Source organism: Eriocheir sinensis, chromosome 11, assembly GCF_024679095.1.
Source record: "Eriocheir sinensis breed Jianghai 21 chromosome 11, ASM2467909v1, whole genome shotgun sequence".
NCBI lineage: Eukaryota > Metazoa > Arthropoda > Malacostraca > Decapoda > Varunidae > Eriocheir > Eriocheir sinensis.
Genome location: NC_066519.1, coordinates 15,988,649 through 16,001,490, shown reverse-complemented (window position 1 = coordinate 16,001,490; position 12,842 = coordinate 15,988,649). Strand labels below are relative to the sequence as shown.

Sequence of the window (12,842 nt, the reverse complement as noted above, 5' to 3'; positions counted from 1 at the left end):
TAATATTCAGTAAGGTAGGAGAACGTAGTCATAAAAATATTATAATAATTATTATTCAATATTTGTGTTTCAGGTTTATATGCAGAAGATATGGTTTAGAAGTTCCGAGGTTAATAATACTAAGAATAATGGCAATGGTGAACATGTAATTGAAGTGGCGATATTGGTGCTGTAGAAGGAACGGAGAAACCGTCAAAGTAAGTCACTGTTGGCGTGTATACGTATGTATATTTGTGTATTCCCTCGTGTATTTCCTTTTCTAACCGATTCTTTTCCGACAGAGATTAGCGTAGACGGTCTCCGTTTACGGAAAAAAAATGAGAGGATAAATAACCGGTTAAAGGAAGAAAAAGTCACCACATAGAATATAAATAGGGCTCAGTCAGCGAGGGCCGTGGCCGTTTGCCGCGCCCCCAGCCACGCTTGCTGTTTTTATTTGATCTCTATTGATATTGTTTTACTGTAGTACAGTCATGCTTCGAATACAAAGGAACTATGAAAAAGATATCAAGTGCATGTTTGCCGTGCTAGCACAGCCACGCGGTAAATAACAACAAAGACCAAATGTTTCTCCACCGATGACTTACAAATAAACACTCGCGCTGCGGCGGGTTAGGTTGGCGGCATACCTTGAAATGACGTTTTGAGCAAATAGAGTGTATACAAGATAATCATCAATATTCATTGTGAATTACATATCTAACTTAGATTTTGTCATCAATAAGAATTATATGAGCCATCATTGACTTTTTTGTGATGTTTATAGCGCCGGTAAGCTGTCTTGAGGTGCCCTTTGGACGGCCCCAGCCCTTTAGTGGGGCTGGCGAATTTTATTTATAGTAACTGCCGTGATAAATGACTGTCCATCTATACATGCATGAAATAAAGAATTATATGAAATAAAAAAAAAATAGATAAAGCAGTGAAGATTCCGTAACTGTCACGTAGTCCTGCTTCACGAAATTACATAACTACAGTATTTTATGAATTTCAGTGCCTTCACTCCTCGTCATGGATGCGTGAGAGGCGGGCGTGGAGGGTCTCGAGGCACAGGAGGAAGATGCTGAAGGCTTGCCCTCCCAGGAGAACAACAATCATGGCCTGTGGAGACGAAGAAAGACAAGTGAACGAACAAAAAACCTTAGGTAGTGACATATTACTGTGACGATGCCTTTCTACTGAGTCATGTTCACATCATCATTGCACTAGAGCGATGAATTACATTCCCCACGCATTATGAGTGCCCCAATGAACAAGATAGATTTTCAGCAGACATAGCATTGTATATATTTCTCTCTCTCTCTCTCTCTCTCTCTCTCTCTCTCTCTCTCTCTGACGGTAAGGCTAGTCCCGTGTTCTGTACCCAGGTGCCGTTGAAGGAGAAGGGCGCAGTGACGGTGACCTTGCTGGGGGCTGAGGCACAGGCGCTAGCATTGGGCCGCGCCCTTTCATACCACAGGTTGTACAGACCCGCCTCGTTCATCTGCAGAATTCTAACGACGAAGATTATCGATTAGAAAAGTATTTGTGACACTAATGAATTTGTGCAGTTACTTTCATTTGAATAATTTCATTGATCTTACAGCACGAGATACAAAAATTGTGTTCTGTTATTAGATGAAGACCAAACGTGTAAGTACTACACGTTACAGTGACGTACACAGGATTGCCAGTAAACTTGTTCTAGTAACTGGAGCGGGAAGAATTTGAAGAATAGCATTCATATATGTACAAAAGTAATTTCCCCCCAAAATTACTTGCCTCTTGTTGATGGCAAGGAGAATAGGGTTGTCTTTCTGACTGATCATAGCCAGCCTCTGTATGTCCGCAGCTTTCCTCCCGAAGTAATAATGACACGCGCCTTGGCGTATCGGAATGCAAATTTGAGAAAATAAATATCACAAGAATATTGTTTCGATGAGTGTGGCTCAAAGTTTCAATCAGTCAAGATAACGTTGCTGCAATTTAGTATAAATAATTCCCATTATAGGTAGCCTAAAAACAAACAAAACGTGTAATTGAATTTCTCTTTCACCTTGCAAAATGCTGAGCAACATCAAGCTAAATATTATGTATCTGAACGGAGAAGGGGAGCCCGCGCGTCGGGATGAATAACTCAGTAGGGACCCGAAACTTCTCGGATTGGACTTGTAATACGACCCTTAAAGTCATGTGACGCCTTGTTGAGTTGTACTGCCACTTTTCCCTCATTGAAATAAGAAAAAGATACTGAAACACGATTTTGCCGTTGGTACTCGGCATACTGTTTATGTAAAGAACAGTACAATAATTATTGTACAACAAGCATATGCGAGCGTCAGTGGAATCTTCGTCCTGGACAGGCTTCAACCGGTCTTCATTTCCTGGAGATGGGCGCACTATTTTGTATTATTATCATTATTATTATTATTATTATTATTATTATTATTATTATTATTATTATTATTACTGTTACTATTACTCTGACTTTCTCGTGAAGTCCCTAGCTCAAGAGTGTTGAAATGATGTGCTTTAAGGGTTGTATGATCATTAGGCAGTTATGAAGAAATCAGTTCTATCACTTCATGTGCAGCACAAACGCACGCACACGAAATGATAGAACCAGGAATATGTTCCGCTCGCGATTTTGAGAAGTATCAAACCAAGTATTATGAATTATGAATTACAAGCAGAATACCGTTAAGTAGTTACCTTTAAAAATGGGAATATTTTGACCATAATCTTTACTCTCATGAATTGCAAGAAGTGAACTAAGCAGAGTACGGCAGACGAGAGCACCTGTGAGGGAGAAGCCCTGCATGTTGTAGGTGGTGGTGATCACATCGAAGTCGACGATTACGTGACTTCCACGCCTGACGTCCTCCAGAGCTGGCGGGTAGTCCTTGATGTAGAGGAACTTGACGCGCCCCTCCGCTATTGTTTTCCTCACCTCGTAAAAGATCCCGCCCTTGGCCTCCTGTCGTGTTGTGATGTATGTTGATGTTTGCAGATATATGATAGGTGGACACGTTAGGACCACTCTAAGATTTCTTTGACTGCCCTCATGTAATAGAAATCTAATATATTGTGTGAAACTACCTGCCAGTGGTTCCCCCCCACTTTCTTCGCAGTCAGAGGATCACACTATGGGCTATAAGGGTTATACAAAAATAAATACCTAATACACACTACTCTGGTAAGGAAGTTATGACACGCTCCTAAACTGTACGATTCTAGGTCCAACAGTGTCTCCAGGCTTTCCTTATGAAGTGATTTTAAGTAAAGAGGTAAAAAGGTAAATGTCAAATGCCCTACGAAAATGTATTGTGCTGGACTGCTATCCTTGTGCCATATCATAGTGATGCGTGGGTCGTTGAGCACATCCTCCAGACTCTGGAAGGGCTGCGGGACGTATCTCACGGCCAGGAGGGACATGAGGTTGCCGGCGTAGCTCTTGGCCAGCACCAGCGTCATGAGCATCCACAGCCCCAGGACCAGACGCTCCCACCAGCTCCATTTGCGGTTAAATTCTATGCCTGGAAAAGTATGAAGTGATCAAAGATTTTAACAAGTAAACGCACACACATGTACACAGTTAGTTGTCGTCTTTAGACCATAAGCATAATTATGGAAAAGGAATTATAAGTCTTTGACCATGTTTTTTTGTCAGAAAATGGTTATGATTCAACTTCTTATTCAGTAATTGCCAAGACAAACACAATTGGCTTTGTCTTTCATAATAAGTTCAAAGCATGAGTATACATCATCATCACCCATTACTAGTCCACTACAAAACAAAGGCTTTTGCCAGTGCTTCATTTCTCTCTAGTGCTATAGTGTTCTCCATCCTGCTACGGTAAAAGGTTCAATTTGCTCTCCAAGCCAAGGAAAACTATACTTGGTGTATAGGACTCTGGCACCAGTGGGAGTGATGGCTCCTTCGAGGATGTTAGGATACCCTAACTAGGGGAACCTGTCTTGGACTGCTGACATTATCACGGACCATTATTATGATTATAAAAATGTTAATAACAATACTACTAGTATAAAAATATTGACTTGACAGTTTTGCTTAACTTCTAAGTTCCAAAGGATAGTAGGACAAAGCCTTACATTGGCCTAACAGTATTCCAGCGTTGATGATCGTTTTCTCAATGCCACCCTCAGTTTTTCCTCTGTCGTCAATCAACATGGAGTAAAGGAGCAAGACGCCGGTGATAGCCAAGAGCGATGCCACAGTGGCCTCCCAGACTGGAGGGGACAGAGGCAGAAAGAATCCCCAAGGGTCCACTTCCAGACTCTTTCGACCAGCGAACACTTTCAGAGATGCGATCAACATTGGCAGCGTGAACTCGACCACCTGTGTCCGCGAGGGGTTTATGGCGAAAATGCCGAGACCAATGTGAGCCTCCTGGAAGGACGGAGTTGAAATGCCGTCATTGTTAAAAAAATATTCATGCATGCAAGGTTAAAAATTGCTACAAAATTTAGTTATGTACACTTTTTCAATGAGTGTTAGGGAAAAAGGTTATTTTAAATGAACAAATAAGAATGGGCATCACGCATGCTTGTGACGTAATACCTCCCTGAACACCTGTCCCACCATGCCCGTCACCGTCCCGTCGGGCTGCTTGTTCCCCCACTGACCATCCGGCGGCCGCTTAAACATATACCTGCAAGGTCATTCGGTTTTAGACCCCAATATCTATTATCTATAAAGATACTATAAAGGTCAAATATCCATCAAAGATCGTGTATTGGATGCCATACATTTTTTCTACGATTAAGGAGACAGACAAGGGCAAAACAAAGAAATAATTAGGAGGGAAAACATGCTGCACATGGCTCCAATAAAGAGAACTCGGAAGAAGTGCAAAAAAGGACTGGTTTTGTCCAAGAGGTGCCTATATTCTCCTCTTGAAAGTGTTTAAGCTGTAGGAATGAAGAAACACGGAAGAAAGAAGACTGTTCCGGTTTCCCAGTGAAGGGCACGAAAGAGTGGACACTAGTTACCTTGCATTAGGAAGTTGTACAGCCTATGAATGAGCTGGAGTAGAAATTCTTGTGCGGCGAGGACGTGGTAGAGGGTGGTGGTGTGCTATTAGGAGGTTGAAAAGAGCCACCAGCTAGCATGATACTATCCTTAAAAGGTGGCGAGGGAAGCAACAATGAATTGGACCTAAAACACTAAAGAGTCGGTAATAAGAGTTTGTGAGCCAAGTAGCCCCTCTTTTAATATCATGTGTAAGAGAGCAGTGTGTGGAGACCCCACATGAGATGCATACTCCTTCCATTTAGGCGCGGCCATGGGCTTTGTGAATAGGTAACACACTCTTCTTTTTAGATTGTCATAGTTAGCATCTGGGAGGGAGATTGACTGATCGTGACAATACAGGACGCTTTAACCTTAAAGAATCTGATATAATGGGAAGAGGCATGAAGTATGTGTGTGATTCTTACGTAAAATTTATTCCTTGAGCCATGTAGTCGAGCGCTGTGACCAAGTAGCCCTCGAAACTAATTCGCTTCTCCCCCGGCGAGGAGAGATCATCTTCCATCACCACCTTGTGCAGGTGACTCTGCTCCATGGCGACCGTCACCTGAGTCTGCCTGGGGAATCTGATGCCAAGAAGGGATTTTGGTGAAACTCGAGGAGGAGGTCATCGAAAGCCTATAGCAGCTGAACAATTTTAGAGCAACTTCAATAATTGTCATGTGACGGCATGAGTGATCCTGAGACGCCCATATCCCTCCAATCATAATACGTTGTGTATGTTTAAAAAATAACGTCAAAATACGAACTTTTGAAATTTCTCCGGGAAGAGCGGCAGATGTGAAGTGAGCGTCAGCCCGCGTTGTGCCGTCCATGTGGCCACCACGAGCGGTTGACTGCCCGCCTCACTGTACGGCGACACCACTGACACCTGCACGCTACAAATGCAACTATATGATTAGACAAGATGAACGTAAATTCACTGTAAAACAACCTCAGGTTGGTCAGAACTCTAGATTCGTTTAATTGTTAAGTGGATATTGAAATTCTCGTACTTAAATTTCCGGAACTGTTTGGCTTACCCGGGTCCTCTTCCTCGGCCGTGGCCAGGGGTGAGGAGCAACGAGTTGGAGAAAGACAGAGCTTTGTGCAGGAAGGGGACGCGTTGAGGCAGGAGGCGTGTTAAGACCAGAAGCCGCGTCGACCACACCAGCAGGCGGCCCTTCAGCGACCACTCCGCGAAGACGGAGAGAAACGGGAGGTCGTCGCTCACAACCACCACCACCACGTGCCGTGAAGCCATCCGAAGCTGGAAGAGAGGAAGCATTTCAGCTAACGTTCTAGAGCAGGGGTTCCCAACCTTTTTGTTCCTCTGTACCCCTTGGGCATTTTTATAGGTTCACGTGTACCCCTAAAAATTTAGGATAAAAAAACGATGAAAAAATATGTATGTGTAGACTGATGATATGATTTAAATAACAGTTTTGCTTACTAAAATGAGGAAATTAAAAAAAAAAAAAAACATTGTGCAATTTGAATGCAGATGTATTGTACAGCAGTGGTTATTTTCTCGGACCCAATGTACCCCCTGAAAAATGCAAATGTACCACTGGGGGTACATGTACCCCAGGTTGGGAACCCCTGCTCTAGAGTGTGCCAAGCGTTCTCCTGCTATGCAGAAGTAGTTTGTCTGCTGTTGGATGTGATATATATATATATATATATATATATATATATATATATATATATATATATATATATATATATATATATATATATATATATATATATTGTTTGGGGTCATGTTTACTGCATACCGTTGATGATGTAGCCTAAAGTAAAGGGAAGTGTTGGAAGAGGTTTGACAATTCATGTGGTTGTGTTACTGTGATAAATATTATCCTTTACAAAAACATCTTCCTGAAATATTATTGGTAAAATTGCTCCGTTATTTACATGTTCTAGAAAGTTTCTTGATGGTAACGCGCCCCTCCGTAGGCTGCCTGTACTCGTCACTGCACACACTCACCCGCCTGGCGGCCTCGAACACTCGCGTGACGGTCGTCTGCGTCGCACTAAAGTTTCCGTCCACCTCGAACACCCCGACGCCCCGCGATGCAGGCGGCAGGGACGGCACCCACCTCTGTTCTACGTGTTCAGTACATGTCAATAACCAGAACAAGATAACTGAATTCAAATGAATTCTTAATCTTTATCTATGTATTGCATTAGTTATGGTAATTGACAAGCTTGGCTGCTTTTATCCCCATTATTTATATAAGGTACACGGAGCAGCAATTAGTAAACTTCAATTTAGTTGTTAGGTTGGGAAGCCATTGATTTGAAATACTGACGAGACTGTATTAGATGAAATTCATGTGATAAAGAAAAGTCAGCTACTCTCTTACAGCACTTTGAAAGCAGCCAAGCTTATTAATAACTTATCTCAACCGGTCAAACAAGAGGTCAGACAGCTTACCGAGGATCTTTTAATAATATGTAAAACAAAAAGGTCTTGTTCGTACGGCGGATCAGTCTTTAGAAGGACATCTATTATCGCCATGCCTTCGCTCCCCGCATCCCTCCCTAGAAGCGACATATATTAGAAAGAATAAATATTATGAAGAGAAAATACGTCCATAACTTAAAAACAACTCTAGTTTCTGCGCTTCATTGTTGAGAAATAAAGGGTTGTCTAGAAGAGAAAGTGAATATTCAGTTTCAATGTTTGAAAAATCTCTGCTCTGTCATAGGTAGCTGCCGATTTTGTATAGTAAAGTATGTGCTTTGTGTAATGTTTTCTTCCTATATTGATAATCCTTCCCCTCCATGTGTTTTCTGATCAGCGGCGTGTGTCCGTGGGTGCATCACTCACTTCACAGGCACGCTGCTTATCGCTGGGCGGCTCAGGAGCTACTCACCCGCTCGTTTGGGAAGTGCCGCGAAGACGAGTGAGGCAACGAGGGAGATAAACATTAAATTAACGATGACGTGCTTGTTACTCTTCATAGTAGCTGTAAAAAATATCAATTGATAGGTTATACCTTGAGTGAGGAAAGGGTGGGAAATAACATTTATTTTTAAGAGAAACCGCTTTATTTCAGAAATACCTTTATCATATTAGTAACATGAGAATACTATATATACAGCAAATATGAAGTATTTTAAAGTCAACAAAGAAAATGTACTAAATTGTCTGACGTCATGGTCTAAATTTAAAATAATACTTGTACTTCAACATCAGACATTTTGAAATGTATTCATGTTGCTGAACCTTTGGGAAACATCCTGTGCTGGAAACTGCACTTATTATCATTGTTAAGGATATTATTTGAAAGCGGTATGTTTGTATTTCCGTGTTACTTATAATGTATATGAACATATTAATTACATATCACCACTCCCACGTAACGTCACCAACCTGAGTTTGGTATCTACTCAGAACAGCCTTTTCTTGGTTAGCCTTTATCACAAATCCAAATATATCGAATGTATATTATCCCGAGGCGGGTTTGCTATAGTTAGAACTGCTTGACTTTTTTAGTGAACTAAATGGCTTCCATCAGGTTACTCGCGACACGAGGACGGGAATAAAAGTTGATGCCCAGGTGATTTGTAACTGGTGTTTCATACTTTAATGTTATCTGGGGAATTGACTCAGTTAAGGTACTGCCGGACTCCACGGCTGTACGTTGACCTTCCCATATAGATCTTCCTTCATAATATTGACATCCACACATACAAGAGTGTAAATTATGATAGGGGATCGCATAACCCTGACTACGCAAGTTAGTCAAAAGGAGCAAGTCCAAGTCTTGAGGTGGCAGAGGCGTGGCGGCGGCTGAGTGGCGCCTCAGCGACGCGTCCAGCAGGTGCCGCACCCACTTCCTGACGGTGGTGGGGCTCCTCCTCGCCGCCTTCGATATGGCCCGAACAGAAAACCCGCGCTCCCAGAGCCAGGCAAAGCATACTTTTTCCTCCCAACAGGTGTTTTTATTGCGGTGGTATAAAGTCATGTTTAGTATTTGTTTTCTAGGAATGGAGGTCTGCAATGGGGAAAAAATTCTTGCATTACTAATGACGTTACTGCTGAGGTGAATTCTTTCAGTAAAAGAATATATATATATATATATATATATATATATATATATATATATATATATGTATATATATATAGATATACATATATACATATATATATATATATATATATATATATATATATATATATATATATATATATATATATATATATATATATATATATATATATATATATATATATATATATATATATATATATATATATATATATATATATATATATGGTGTGGCTGTTTTGAAAGAATGACCAGTGCAGAAGGAATACAAAACAAATGCAGGAATGACTTTACTATCCGATGATGAAATCATGAAAACATTCAAATCCAGGGGTGGCAGCGGCTCAAAGCAAGGAAATTTAGTGTGGCAGGTGTTAAGGGGTCATATTTTTTCCTTGTGCTTTTATTATTTGTTTTTTTAAGGATTCTCTTAATTTCCCTAATCTCCCTTCAGTCTCCAGGCGGGAACTGGGCTATTTAAAGATCATTTCGTCATTATTATTATTATTATTATTATTATTATTATTATTATTATTATTATTATTATTATTATCATTACTATAATTATTATTATTATTATTATTATTATTATTATTATTATTATTGTTATATACTGCTGAACCAGTCTTCAAAATATTCAACTCTTCCCTAACCTCGATGTAAGTACAACAGTGACTCCTGTAAGTCTGCTAAGGAGGAGTGCCGTAAGACCAACGTACCTGTCTCTTCAAGGCAGCGACTAGACTCCCTGCCGGCGTGCAAGGCAGCGACTCAACTTTCCTTGCCGGCGTGTTGGCGCGGCAAGAGGAGTGAGTGGCACGTAGCGTTACACTGTTTTTACTTTCGTTGTCTCATTATATATAGGCCTGGCACAGCCACCCCAAAGTGTCGTACCTCGTCACGTGTCTCCGGTAATGAGCCTTCGTACATAAATAACTGAGACTGTTATGTCCGAAGCCTTCTGCTACTGTTATTGTCACTAATTGCCAGTAATACTTTTATCACTGCTGCTACAGTTTCTTCTATAACAAATTTATTTCCTTACTACTGTTAATACTACGACTACCACTACCACTATTGCTACCTGTACTACTCCAGCTAATATAATGATAATAGTAAAAAAAGTAACTTGATGATGATAATTATGATATCAGTGATGTTAATGATAAAATTGTCATAATTACTATTTTTATTATTATTATTATTATTATTATTATTATTATTATTATTATTATTATTATTATTATTATTATTATTACTGTTATTATTATTACTGTTATTATTACTATATTATTATTATTGTTATTATTATTATTATTATTATTATTATTATTATTATTATTATTATTATTATTATTATTATTGTTACTCATTATTATTATTATTATTATTATTATTATTATTATTATTATTATTATTATTATTATTATTATTATTATTATTATTATTATTATTATTATTATTATTATTATTATTATTATTATTATTATTATTATTATTATTATTATTATTATTATTATCATCATCATCCTTGTAACAAGGAAAGGTGCTCAGCCAAGTGCCTGGAAAGAGGTGGGTCACGCCTTGTGTCTGCGTATCTCCACGCGGCGTTTGTATTATTATTTACCCGCAAGCAGAAATTCGTCCGTCATCTAACTTTCATGTGCGATCCCTTACAAGCTCCCGGCTCTCCTGAGAAGCACACGCCGGCCGCAGCCCATGCTGCCACGGACGGTTATTTATAGTGAAGCCTATTCTTTTCTTCGTGTTACACACACACACACACACTTACTTGCTTATTGCAGTCCGTCGCATCCGATGACGACTTTCATTTCTTCCTAGGATGATGCGATGAAAGATGAGGTGTTACTGTAGTTGGAGCTCCCGCCGTCTGTGAGCGTTCGTGTGGCTCACCAGTCCAATCCTTGAGTTGCACACCTTCCCACAGGTTGGACATGTCCACTGGGGGTTCGGTGCTACAGGGGCTTCTCTATTGACATGGCGCCGTTGTCTTTTTAGTGCACGTTGGGTTGTGCGATTCTGTTCCATGACAGCAACCCCTTGCTTGATCTTTGCCCTCCAGGTGGTGCGATTGTTTGCGAGAGTCTCCAGGTTGGAGGGCGTTATCATGCATTTCTTTAATGTCAATTTTATGTGATCCTTATACCTCTTTTTGGGGCCACCAGGTCTTTGGTGGCTGTTTTGCAGTTGCCCATATAGTATTTTTCTTGGCAGTCGTTCCTCTAGCATGCGGATTACATGGCCAAGCCAGCGAAGTTGCCGTTTGGCAATCATGGCCTCGATGCTTACGCTTTTTGTACGTTCAAGGATCTGGGTGTGTGGCACTCGGTCTTTCCATGTGAGGCCTAGGATCTTTTGGAGACACGAGATGTGGAAACACTCCAGATGTGCTAGGTGACCTCGGTAGATGGTCCATGTCTCAGCACCGTACAGCAATGTAGAGATGCATACAGCTTCATATACCTGGATTTTGGTTGGTAGTGTCAGATGTTTGTTGTCAAAATCTTTGGACCTTAATGTGCCAAAGGAACGTGAAGCTTTACTAATTTTGTCGATAACATCGTTGTCAATCTTAATGGTGGGAGAAACGATGCTGCCAAGGTATTTAAAAAAAGGGACAGTCTGTAACTCAGCTCCATTGATATTAAAAAATGGTATGTTTTGATCTTGATTTGACAGCTGGACTACAATTTCAGTTTTGCGTGTGTTTATTTGGAGTCCAAAAGCTTGATAGATAGAGGATATTGAGTCCAAAATGCGTTGCATAGAGCCAGCTGTGTGAGCTACAAGGGCAGCGTCATCTGCATAATGTAAGTCCACTACCTGTTGTGTGGTTGTTTTGGTGTGTGCTTGGAGTCTTCGGATGTTGAATAGACTCCCGTCTAGTCGGTATTCTATTTGGACCCCGTCTTCCTCTCTGAGAGTGGTCTGCAGGAGCTTCATTACTACGGATATGAAGAGGTTGAAGAGCACTGGGGCCAAGACGTCCCCCTGCTTTACCCCCATATCTACAGGTAAAGGTGTTGATTCCGTGCCACAAATTTTAACTTTCGCTTCCATGCCAGAGTGGAACAGTTGTATTATCTTAAGGAACTTCTCTGGTACTCCATATTTCAGGAGAATTTTCCAGAGAAGCTCCAGGGCACTGTATCAAAAGCTTTGGTTAAATCCACAAAAACTATAAAAAGATCTTTGTTCTGTTCGATGCATTTTTCCTGGATTTGTCTCAGAGAGAACACCATGTCAATGGTTCCTCTCTCCTTTCTGAACCCACACTGGGACTCAGGCAACAAATCCTCTGATATATGCATCACCAGGCGGGAGAGCATGATTCTGGCTAGTACTTTGCCGGCCACTGAGAGTAGGAAAATTCCTCGGCTGTTGTTGCAGTCGTTCCTTTCTCCTTTGTTCTCATAAATGGGGATAATTGTGGCATCAATCCAGGTTTTAGGGATTTGGTCCTCTTCCCATAGGTTCTGAATAAACTCCAGTAAATGTCTTAGCTTTATTAAATAACCCCTTGTTTAGAATCTCCCGGGATTTCGTCAGGCCACAGCTTTTATTATCTTTCAGGCTTTTGATAGCGCTGATTAGTTCGTGCATTTGTGTAGGTCTGTTTAAGTTATGGATAACTGGAAGATTTGGTAGGCCATCAAGAAGTTCCTCATCATACGGGTTTTGATGATTTTTATATATATATATATATATATATATATATATATATATATATATTATATATATATATATAT

The 12,842-nt window shown here is 40.4% G+C and overlaps 1 protein-coding gene across 1 annotated transcript; it reads right to left on the bottom strand.

Moving 5' to 3' along the window:
* Positions 1–138: 138 nt before the first annotated feature.
* LOC126997149 (glutamate receptor ionotropic, delta-1-like) lies at positions 139–9,889 on the bottom strand. Its single transcript, XM_050858199.1, has 13 exons — positions 9,792–9,889; positions 7,894–7,986; positions 7,452–7,558; positions 7,002–7,115; positions 6,055–6,281; positions 5,782–5,910; positions 5,440–5,598; positions 4,562–4,652; positions 4,093–4,390; positions 3,295–3,515; positions 2,779–2,956; positions 1,758–1,861; positions 139–1,101 (listed from the first exon to the last, which is right to left on the bottom strand). The coding sequence occupies exons 2-13, from the start codon at positions 7,979–7,981 to the stop codon at positions 1,000–1,002; spliced, it is 1,818 nt and encodes a 605-aa protein (XP_050714156.1). The 5' UTR covers positions 7,982–7,986; positions 9,792–9,889; the 3' UTR covers positions 139–999.
* Between the last annotated feature and the right edge of the window lie 2,953 nt (positions 9,890–12,842).